The sequence below is a fragment of the Triplophysa dalaica genome, chromosome 1 (genome assembly GCF_015846415.1).
Source record: "Triplophysa dalaica isolate WHDGS20190420 chromosome 1, ASM1584641v1, whole genome shotgun sequence".
In the NCBI taxonomy this organism is placed as follows: Eukaryota; Metazoa; Chordata; class Actinopteri; order Cypriniformes; family Nemacheilidae; genus Triplophysa; species Triplophysa dalaica.
The window spans coordinates 27,394,493-27,406,527 of NC_079542.1; the positions used below are offsets into that span (position 1 = coordinate 27,394,493).

The window sequence follows — 12,035 nt, forward strand, 5'->3', positions numbered from 1 at the left end:
TCCTCATTGCAAACCTTGACAGCATGAGAAGCGAGCACATTTAACATTGTAAAGAAGTCAGAATGTATGAAACACTGTTGCACCACCCCTTTACAAAATGAGGGTAGTTGCTAAACAGGTAGTTGCTGGAGAAAACAGTTGAGAAAGTGAGATCAATAAGTAAAGTAAATATGTAAAGATCACATCACAGTTTAAAAATGTTATGTGATGGCATCATCATTGTCATTACATTTTAAATTATTTTTTTTAATAATAAAACATTTCATATTAACTGGTACCACCATTGTCTCCTCTTTCCTGTCTAAGTGCCTGCATGCAGTAGAGACTCAGGTCATCATCAAGTTTCTGCCTACAGTTCTTGTTCAGCTCTTTGAAGTCCTCACAATGGCAAACAAGGAGGGTCACGATATTGCTGTCAACTCTACACGGTAATTTATCTCTGTTTTATATATCTGCTTTGTTTCCTTATTGTACAGTAACTGTGTCTACACATTTTAAATTAATTAATTATAAATTAATGGTTTTGTTTATGACTTCATTGAGTTTTTTTTTTTTTTTTTTCAATTTTGTCTTTGTATGCAAAAGTTTATTGATACATTTTATTCTTCTTACTGTGTGATTTGATCTGTTTGGAAATTTTAAATGTTCACTTATATTCACATGATGTTTGTTTTCAACAGTGTAATAATTCACATTGTGTCTCAATGTCACGAGGAAGGTCTGGAACATTACCTGCGCTCCTTTCTTAAGGTATAACACTTTTTGTTTCTGGGTGTGGGTTTAGGCAAGCAGTGATGTTTTATGTAGGAGACACATTTCCACCCATCTAGGAAATAGTGCTTACCGAGTGGCCTTATAGTACCAAAGGGGAAGGCACGGGATTCCCACCTTTCCAAAAGCCCTACCTATCCACTAGAAGGTTACAATTTCGTGCTAGCGCTCACATTTGACACCCCCAGGCCAGTCACCGTCGCTTCGCTAGAGACTGTGAAGCGGCACAGCGTCGTGGCATTTTCCATAAGAATCCCACCTTTGGTTCGACACAACGTCTAGAGATAGACAGAAACAAAATGTCTTGGTTAGGGATGTGACCTTAGTTCTCTGATGGAGGGAACGAGGCGTTGTGTCCTTCATGCCACAACACGTGCCGCCCGCTGCAGCACCGAGGTTATCAGGCTCCTCAGCCCAAATGTGAATGAATGCAGCACGCCGTCTCCCTTTTATGACCAGATATCCGGGGGCGGAGACGGCATGTAAATTTCATTTCAGATTATTATTATTAGGGAATATTCCCTGAGAGGGTGATCAGGACATACAAATACACAGGACATTACATTATGCCATATTTAAAAAAAATGCCATTACTACATAACACATTCCTCTGTTGTTAGATATCACTCACAAAATAAGACAAAATTAGACCTAAACAGTTTCAACAAATGACATTTCCTGAATCACAACTAATAAGCTCTCGCTATTTTCCTAGTAATTTTCTCTAGTAAATTTTAATCAAAGTCACTGATTGCAGCTGTGACACGTCAGAGCGGACCTGGCCCTCTCGGCAGAAACTGGTATCTCATAAGGTTTTTTTCTCCATTTATTTATCACTGGAGTTTGAGTCCTTTGTTTAACTTTTTCTGTGTTTTTTGTTTATTTTCTCCTGTAAAGCTGCTTTGGAACAATGCACATTATGAAAAGCGCTGTATAAATAAAATTGAATTGAATACAACAGTATGTCAATATGCAATGCAATATTGATTAATACTCAACACATTTATGTTACTGTCAGAAATCATTGCTAATTGCTTATTTTAATTCGAACTTGGTGGAATAGTTGTTTGTCATGTTAGGGAACTGTTTCATACTTAAAATGTAAAATATTCATTCATTTTTGTTTATTTTCAGTATGTGTTTCGGACCAACAGCTCAAATTCTGTGACAACTCATGAAGTTTTAGCAGCGGCAGTGACTGCTATACTCAAACAGACTGCAGATTTCAACACATGTAACAAACTACTTAAGGTGAGGAAACTGTGAACAATGTAAACAATGTCAAATACTGTGAACAATGTTGTTTTTGTTCGTGTGATCTGAAAGCTGTGAAAACTGTCTTGCCACATCCTATCCAAAATTATTTGATCCTTCTCTAGAAATCTCTGTAGATGCACAGTAGATGGAGCAGTTGCACTTACATTCTGTCTATTTCATTTTTATATAACTTGATTATATGCTTGAGGGAATATTCCTGTGCAAACAGGAATGAGAACAAACTGAATTCTCATTCAACCGACTGATCCCATTAAAGATATACTGTAAGTGTGGTAGAATAATAGTGTTGTTAACTCTCTGCCTTTGTGTTAAAATGTATAATATCCACCCAGATACATTTTTGAAAACTGGTTGTACAAAGATTTAGGGTTTTTAGTAATTTACAATACATATTTTTTCAGATTAATACATTTAATCTAACTTTTATCTGTGTTAAATTATTAAAATATTAAAGCAATTTTATTTTTATGTGGTATATGTATGTTATAAGGTATGTGACGTACAGATCAGCATGTATTTAGAATGTTTGTGGGTTTTTATGTTTGTTTATGCTTTCTTTTCCTGTTTTATGTCACAGTATTCCTGGTTCTTCTTCGAAACTATGGCTAAGTCAATGGCACAGTACCTCCAGGATGGCAATCGAATGAAAGTTAGTGTAATTTCTTCATGTGTTTCAGCCAAAATGTCATTAAAAATTACAACAAAGTAATAGTCGGAGGTCATTTTACCTTATCTGATATGAAATCACATTCATTCTATTTCCTTTTCTTTGTTGTCATTGTAAAAGCATAAAGTAAATAGATGTGCATGTTAATAGCTCTGAACTGTTGAGCAGGATATTGTTGTCAACTTGACACATGTGCACAAAACTTCCTCATTCTCATTGAAGTATTTGAAAAAGAAACACACACACTCACGCACACACAACTTAGGGTACTTTTATACTGTTAAAACTGTTGCATGTACAATGTGTGTTGAATTTGTTTGTTTACGTTTAAAAAAAAAATCCAGTCCTTTCCAAACACGTTCAGACCTATTTGACATGCCAGTGAGTCACATTTGCATACCGAAACCATGACTTTGTATGTTATTTACAAGTTTGATATGAGAGGTGTGTTGTTCAAACCTGCCTTCACTTAAACACAGTATAGAAAATGTTTTTTAAATAAATTTCCATTTATTTATGTAGCAGACTCTTTTATCCAAGGTGACTTTCAAATGGTCAGTGCAAGGGCGACAGGAGTGAGGGGGCCCCTATGTTTCATTGAGGGGGCTACCTTGTACCTTGTCACATTATCATTATAATTATACTTAATTATAATTAAACTGTAAAACTGTCATCAAAAAACTATCTGAAAATAATACGCTTAATACGCCAACTTTAAATTATGTTCAACAAAATGCGCTTTCAATTTACCAAAATTCAAAGCACTGAAAGAAGGCATCTATCTCCACTTTGTAAGTGTAGTTGTAAAATACTTTAAAATAGTTATTGTAGATCATTTACCAATGGTTTAATTAACCAGCAAATAGAAGGACATAAATGTGCAGAAACATTTCTCTGTTTGCGTAATGTCAAACAGTAACGCCCGTTTCTCCTTAATGCCTACAGAAGCGTTGCACGAATGCAAGCAGGCTCCATCAAAGCCATTTAGCTTGTGTTTTTGAACAAGACATGTAAGTAGTAGTGCGGAACACAGTGTCTGTGGCATTTTGAGAAAACGACTGACATTCAAGATTGGAGTGTTCTAGAAGTAATTTATTATATGTAAAATAAGAAAAGTAATAATCTTAAACTACTAATACAATTTAAGAATGTTAAGATCATGAAATTATAAACCCTGGTGTTTGAACTAGTATTTAAACTTCATGAAAATCAGATTTTATCCCTAAACTGGAAAAGGAGCAGACTTTCAGCTGAGCATGTAAGTGTAGCTTGGCTTTCTTTAACAAGATTGTGTGAAATGATATAAACTCTATATCCATATGCTGACTCGAGCGTTATCTATGTTCTGAATAAGTTGATATAGACCATCTGCTATAACTGCCGTGAGATAAAATTAGCTATTTGTTTACACCTGATGTTTAATGTTTTTAGAAACACTGAATCTAATGTATGCTTGTTGTTAACAACAAGCTTTTTCTTAAATGGCAAAAACTTTCTCGTAAAAATTAATGTCCTCACAAATAATGAAATATGTGTTTATGACATTTAAAACTTAAACTTTTAATAAATTCTTATTAAATTGGATACATTTCATAGTTTATTAGACATGCTTTTTGCCTAAAGAAATTAAATTGACCTCTTAAAAAGAATCCAGAAAAGTTAAAACTTTAAGAGAAATAAATAGAAACAAAAAATAAAATAGACATCATACTAGGGCCCTACAGTTTTTTTTAACCTCTGCTGCTTATTTAATCAGAATTCCCCTCATTTATTTTCCAAATAGAAAAAAAATATTTTTGTAATTTTTATTTTAAAAGTGTGCGGGATCATTGACTGACAATGTTATAACGCAAAACGTCCTGATTACGGATGGGAGGAGCGATACGTTGTGTCGAACTGACAGATGGGGTTAGTCTTGAGAACCTATCAACTTCGACTAGACTTAGAAAAGGCCAATGAAACTGGAAAACGCCACGACGCTGTGCCGCTTCACATTCTCTAGCGAAGTGACGTGACTGGCATGGCTAGCCATATCCTGACATAAGTCAGAATTGTAGGCAATTTGTGGAAACGGAGAATGCTTGTAGGTCCCCTACCCTCTTCAATGAAGCGAGCGCTATCAGAAGAGCGATCTTCATCGTGAGATGATACAGAGTGGCATCTCAGAGTGGCTTGAAGTGGGGTCTGTGTAACACTTGATTAGTAACACTTGATGCTCCTCTTCCCTGACCTTGCACAGGACCTGTGCAATGAGGCTCACTGGGGGAAAGGCATGCGCTAGAGCATCCGCGCCGAGGGGGGCCTCGGACAGGGAGTACCATAGCGGCCAATGAGTGGTGTTCAAGGAGGCAAACAGGTCTACCTGAGCCTGCCAGAACTGCACCCAAATGAGCTGGACTGCACGGGGGTGGAGTTGCCACTCTCCGCAAGGCGTCAACTGAAGAGAGAGCGTGTTGGCTCTCTAGATCAGGTCGCCTGGGATATGTGTGGCTCGCAGGGAGCGGATCACATGCTGATTCCATAGGAGGAGGCTTCGGGCAAGTCTTGTGAGCGAATGACTCCCTGGTGGTTTATATATGCCAAGGCATTTGTGCTGTCCAACTGGACCAGTAGTTCGTGTTCGTGTTCCGTAGCAGCCATGACAGTTTGTGCAGCTGCAGCCAGGCTCCCAGGGACTGAGATGATCTGCTAGGGGTACGCTCTGCTCCCCCGAAGGAGGGAGCTTCAAGGAATCGCCCGGGTCGGATGCCAGCAAGTCACCCTCCGATGATTCGACAGACATCTCATCGTCATCATGCACCTTTTCTGAATGCTTGGCTGAGGAACAAGACGGGGTGGGACCGCCTGCTGGGGAACGAACGGCCAGATGAGCGAGACGGGGTGCGAGCGGTCCGCGAGCACTTGGCTGATGGATTCTCGCTCGCAATAGTCCCCATATCACCCTCGCTGCTCTAAGGGTCTTAGCCACTGCTGTCACAGCCCTGGAAGCAAACGAGGTGGTTTGGATCTCGGAAGAACACAGCCACCAGTGACCGCAATGTCTGGATTGCCATCCGCCCACAGTGCGCCCAGGGGAAGTCGCTTCAGGGAGGGACAGTCCACTGCACCACGTCGTAAGAATCTGGCAGAAGTGTAGTATTGCTATCTCTGAAGTCGATCATCAGATGAAGGCTCTGTAGAACAAAAGGTGAATGAATACAGCTGTCTCCCTTTTATACTCGGATATCTGGGGGCGGAGTTCGGCATGCAAATTTCATTCGTCAATTTCATTGGCCTTTTGGTCAAGTCTAGTCGAAGTTAATAGGTTCTCAAGACAAACCCCAACTGTCGGTTCGACACAGTGTCGAGAGACCGACAGAAAGGGAGCAACAATTGTGGCAAGTAAAAGCAACACTTTGGAACATTTGCTCACGGGTTCCCCATGTGGTGGATTAGCTCAATTGTTTGTTACTAATGTCATAAATAATATCAGTGTATAAGCTTCCCTGTGGGCAGCGCAAAACACATGAATTTGTTGACTAAACTCTGTTTGTACCGACCCGACCACAGAACTTACATTTTCCAGGTTAAGAGTTTATATACCACTGAAGTAATTTTTGAGACATTATTTTTTATAATTTAAATGTATTGATCGGTTGGTTTTGATTATGTAATGATGACTAACACAATTAAACAATTAAAACATGACACATTAAAAACTTGATTATCTGAATTTTCACCTGTATTACAGATGCCCCGAGCACAAAGGTTTCCCGAATCGTTCCAACAAGCTCTGCAGTCTATGCTGTTGTCAATCATGCCACATATAACCATCCGCTACGTGGAGATTCCAGAGGAGGCCCGTTGTGTCAATTTCAGCCTTGCCTGCTTCATTAAGGTCAGACTTAAAGAGTCAGGCCTACTCTAACTGTTCAGATGTAATTCTTAAAAGCTACTAAGGTCAGGTCTTACTCTTGTCTTTCTCTAAGTTATGAACCTCTATAGATGGCATTCACACTAACACTGTATCTACAACAGTAACTAATAATTTCTAATATAGAATCTATTGTAGCTCGTTTGGATTGCCGTCATGGCTGGTGTGGACAACAACTCTAAAAAACATGGAAAAGATAGCTTCTGTAATATGTTATGTCTTTGTGTCGTGTCTGGTGTAGACAGTGTAATAATGAAACTGAAATAATGTAAAGCCAATGAGGCAGAATCTGTGTGGCCGATTCAAACTTTAGCTTTTGCAGTGATAAAGTGAAAATATTCGCTTTTTTAGCACAGTTAACAGCAGCTGATGAATCATTACCTTGTGCTTTAAAAATGAAGTATTCATGAACATTATTGTAAAGTGCTTTTATAATTTGGGCTTCTTTTACTGCGTGTGAGTGAGTGTGTGAGTGTGTGCGTTTAAGATTATTTTTTTTGTGGTCAGTTAAGAATAATAGGATTGTGATTCAAATAAATTTAAAAAAAAATATATTTTTTTGAAACTACTTTTCACTCAATCTAGTCAGCTTTTTATCTCCTGATCCTTCAGAATTTTATTGAAGTTCTGGTTTGTATTGTCAACTTGAAGTCTAAAGTTTTATTTTACTTTTGAGATCAGCCTGTTGTATTATGGTTTTGCATCACTAAGTTTGTCTCCGTCCACAGCGCTGCCTCACATTTATAAACAGAGGATTTGCTTTCAGTCTGATAAATGACTACATGTGTGGATTCAGCCTTAAAGACCCAAAGGTAGGCAAAATGGTGCTCCATGATATGGTTCATTTCACTACATTTTATGGTCAGTGCCGTGCTACTTCCTATTACACAAGGCACTCTGTTATAGATAATGCTTTTAAGATTTTATATTGTACTCGATTTGTAATCAAACATTTAAGAAGCGGTCAAAGTAGAATTTGTTTCCAATATCTAATATCACACACTTTTTATATACAGCCTAGAGGACAATAATGTTTGGGACACAACAACATGTACAGACGTACTCAAATTTGTTGGTACCCCTCCACAAAAAACAAAGAATGCACAATTTTCTCTGAATTAACTTGAAACTGATGTAAGTAATTGGGATCCACCATTGTTCTTTCCATATTTAATAGAAATCAGGCTTTGACTTTCTTCATCAGACTTTCTTCAACATAACATTGTAAATAATAAATCAAATGAAAATGTCATGGACAAAAATCATGGGACCTCTAACCTAATATTTTGTTGCGCAACCTTTAAAGGCATTTACTGCAAGCAAACGTTTTCTGGAGCTCTCAATGAGACTTCTGCACCTGTTAACAGGTAGTTTGGCCCACTGCTCCTGAGCAAACTGCTCCAGCTGTCTCAGGTTTGATGAGTGCCTCCAGACTACAAGTTTCAGCTCTTTCCATAAATGTTTGATATGATTCAGAGCTGGACTCATAGAAGGCCACTCAAGAATAGTCAAAATTTTTGTTCTTATCCATTCTTGGGGGATTTTAGCTGTGTGTTTTGGGTCATTATCTTGTTGGAGGACCCATGACCTGCGACTGAGAAAGATTTCATTGTTCATAGATTCAAGGCACCCTGTGCCAGATGCAGCAAAGCAGCCCCAAAACATAACCGAGCCTCTGAAAGCTTGATTTTTTTTGTCTGTGAACATAGAGCTGATGTGACTTGCCAAAAAGATCCAGTTTTGGCTCATCTGTCCAATTGAAATTTTTCCAGAAAGATTGTGGCTTGTCAATATGAATTTTAGCAAATTCCAGTCTTGCCTTTTTATGTTTTTCTTTCATAAGTGGAGTCCATCTGTTATTCTTCCATGCTCAAAAAGTGACGGATAATGCGATCAGAAATTGACCTACCTTCTGTCAGGGAAAACTCAGAGTCAAATGCAGTATAAGAGTCTTCATAAAAATGCCTCACACAGAAAAAATATATAAATTAGAACCTTAGGGAAAAGTCAGCTGAAGCGGAGGGTACCTGCCCAGATCGGGTAAAAGGGATAAACAAAGGGCAAGTCCGTGTGATAAGGGGAATGGTATAAACAATGTGCAAGGGGGTAGCTCAAGCAACAAGTTCCCACCATGTGGGAAAGAGTTCCTTAATATTGATTTCCACAAAAAAATAATCCCTCATCAGACAATTCAAGCCCAACATAAGGCAGAGTTAAAAAATAATAAGAGTTCCACAATTAGGGGTAAGAATCTCGTAATTCCGTAGGGCAATGTTTTGACAAGTTCCACAAGTCAAGATACTGTACGAACTTCATCAAGGCAAGTTGCTAGACGAATCTCCACAAGGCAAGATACTAGATGAATATCCGCAAGGCAGGGTTCCAGGCGTATCTCCACAAGACAAGACACTATATGGATATCCACAGAGCAGGGTGCAGGACGAATCTCCACAAGGCAAGATACTAGACGGATATCCACAAGGGAGAGTGCTAGATGAACCTCCACAAGGCATGTAAGGTAGAGTACACAAGGTCCAGACCCCAGCAATGCCAAGGAGAGAAGACCTCCACTGAGAGTCACTTGAGCAGCCAGGGTCTCGCTGAAGGGAAGGGTGAGCCTGAACTACAGACAGGCGAAAAGGCAGGCACCGTGCACCTCGTCGTCGCCGGAAGTCCGCGGTCAGAGGCGCATCCAGGATATCCCGGGAGGGTGAGGTACCCGTACCGTGAGGTTGATGAGGGCGTCAAGCTCTCTAGGGAGATCAAGCAGGGCCAGTTAATCCGCAAGGTTGGGTTACATCCATCTCTGGTCCATGTTCAGTGTAGTGCACACAATGATACCAAACAGCACAGTGACTACTTTTCTCCGTTTAAATAGACTGAATGACTGATTACAAGATTGGAAACATGTGCAATACTAATTAAAGAAAAAAGTTCGTTTGAAATATCACTATAATCGCTTTATGTATTATCTTTTCTGAGGTGTACCAACAAGTGTGTCTAGGCAATTTTAGAATATCTTTGTGGAATAAGCAATAATTCATCTCTCTCCACAGCTTATTTGCCTTATTCTATGACTTACCAAAGACATGCAAGTATACATCATGCAATAGCTTTACTTTCATCATTCTTCAGGAGAAATTATGAATTATTTCAATGAGCTGTTAGGGTACCAACAAATTTGAGCACCTCTGTACATTTGTAGTCACATTTGCTGCTTTATTGCAAAAAGTTTGGATGCAATGACTGCTTGAAGTCACTGTTTGTACGTTTATGCTGCCTAGACATTTAGCAGCCTAGACACGCTATGTTCTATTTATCTGCTTTTTGACACTGCAGTCAAAAAGTAGATGAAGATGTGCAGAGTAAGAGTAAGAGATGGGAGACGAACTGATGATGAAGTTCAATTCAAGTTTATTTATATAGCGCTTTTCACAATGTGCATTGTTCCAAAGCAGCTTTACAGGAGCAAACAGGAAAAACAGAAAAACACAAATGTAAAACATAGCAGAGTGCAGGGTTTTTTTAGAACAAGCAAGATCATTCTAATAAATAATATCTTATTAATGAATAAATAAATGAACAGCAAGAAATTATGAGGGTTTTTTTAATACATTTTTACTTTAGTATATCTTCATCTGCTCTTTCTTCCATTTTCTGACTAGAAACATAAATTATAACTGCACAATCATTGACTGCTCATGGCCTTAAAGATCTTAAAATGTAGACAAAATGTTTTCACTAAATGGTACTGAGAATTCAAATAATAGGTTGTGGATAATTCTAGTAATTAATCACAATTAAACTGATAATTTTATGTGGTTAATCTAATTCATTTCAAGTCTTATGTTTGCTTTTGAGGTTTTTCTCTATATTTTAATGCTTTCAGTTCCTGCTTTTAAAAAAAGAAGCCAAAATTGCTTGCATCAGATATTTTATGAATTGTTATTTTGCTAGGCCTTGGCTTAGCCAGGACTATGCCTTAGTTAAATTAAAATATTTTTTATAAAACTGCCAAAAGAAAACATTACTAGTGGTGTGCATCTTGAGATAAATAAAGGCACAGTTATTTTTAGTTTAGACTCAAAAATGTATTTTAGTCTGGGACTAACCTTAAAAAATAAATTGTTATCTGAAAATAAACTTTCTGTCATCGTTAACTCACCCTCGAGTTGTTCAAAATCTGTATAAATGTCTTTGTTTGGATGAGATAGTTGGACGAATGCTTGTAACCAAACAGTTCTTAGTCAAAGTCCTAGCCTTTGTTTAGTTTACCTGCGAAGCACCTGTCGTTGATAGACACTTCTGCAATTTGATCAGTCCTTGTTGACAATATTTATGCCATTACACAAGACACTGGAACAGTCTCGCATAAAAGTGATTTTCATAACACATGACCCATTTTGACTAACAAATGCCATGTGCCACAGCGTTTCTAGGCTGCTCTTGGAGAGCATTTGTACAATACAATGTACAACGCATCTGTTTATCTTCTGTGGTGCTTCACCTGTATCGCTTCAGCCTTTCCCAGCATACTTTCCGCTGTAGGCAAAAAACACTCTGGACAGGTGGCCAGTTTATCACATGGATGCACAACAGCATATGTATTTACAGTAATGATGAATATTTAATGATAGGTTTCAGTGTAAGATATTCTAAATGACATACAAACATTGGAATGGATCTTTAGTATTACTTACTGCAATACCCTGTAAATTCAGTTAAACCAGAGAAGTCCTGCACGCAATTAAAAAAAAAACATTTAATGCTTCCCTCCCATGACCTTCAGGTATTGACAACTGTATACAAATGCTTAATTTCCAAAACCATTTCCAAAGGAATGAAAAAGGGCTTGTCACGCTTGAAATAGTTCACCCCATGTCGTTGTTTCTGGTTAATTGGCGGTTTTTCTTTACACATTCTCAACATTAATATTTTTTATTATCAACAGGTGCTAACAGAGATGAAATTTGACTTCCTCATGACTGTGTGCAACCATGAGCACTACATTCCTCTAAACCTGCCCATGGCGTTCGGTCGAACCAAGTTGCAAAGAGTCCAGGGTAGGTCTGTCTCCAATCACTAGAGCTGGTACCATGACATGGATTTCCCTCACCCCAATCCTCCCCTCGATTTCACCATGTCTTGAACCCAGTCTAACGGCTTCACTGGCAAAATTGTGTGACGTAAAGCAGAAAACCCAGACACACACATGATCAAGTTTCTTTTATGCTTGGTTCACATCAAACGCGAATTAAGCGATTTGTGCGTGTAAATTACATACATAGTCAATGCAAAGACTCGTGGCAGACGAGGCGAAAAATGCGAATCCGGTAATTGCCGCGAACGTGTGTCAAATTCGTCTTCCACGAAGGTTGAAAATATTAGTCAGATTGCATCATTCAC

General features: G+C 38.4%; 1 protein-coding gene across 3 annotated transcripts in view; it reads left to right on the forward strand.

The window, feature by feature from the left end:
- Nucleotides 1-12,035, forward strand: part of dock11 (dedicator of cytokinesis 11) — a 96,908-nt gene that overhangs the window by 41,450 nt on the left and 43,423 nt on the right. For all 3 annotated transcript variants that reach the window (XR_008907364.1, XM_056755404.1, XM_056755488.1), the window contains exons 24-30: nt 307-428; nt 681-750; nt 1,906-2,022; nt 2,627-2,698; nt 6,447-6,593; nt 7,358-7,441; nt 11,581-11,692. Coding sequence is in view for 2 of the 3 variants with exons in the window: in XM_056755404.1 (XP_056611382.1) it covers nt 307-428; nt 681-750; nt 1,906-2,022; nt 2,627-2,698; nt 6,447-6,593; nt 7,358-7,441; nt 11,581-11,692 (724 nt within the window). In the remaining variant the exon portion in view is untranslated. The remainder of the gene's footprint in view (nt 1-306; nt 429-680; nt 751-1,905; nt 2,023-2,626; nt 2,699-6,446; nt 6,594-7,357; nt 7,442-11,580; nt 11,693-12,035) is intronic.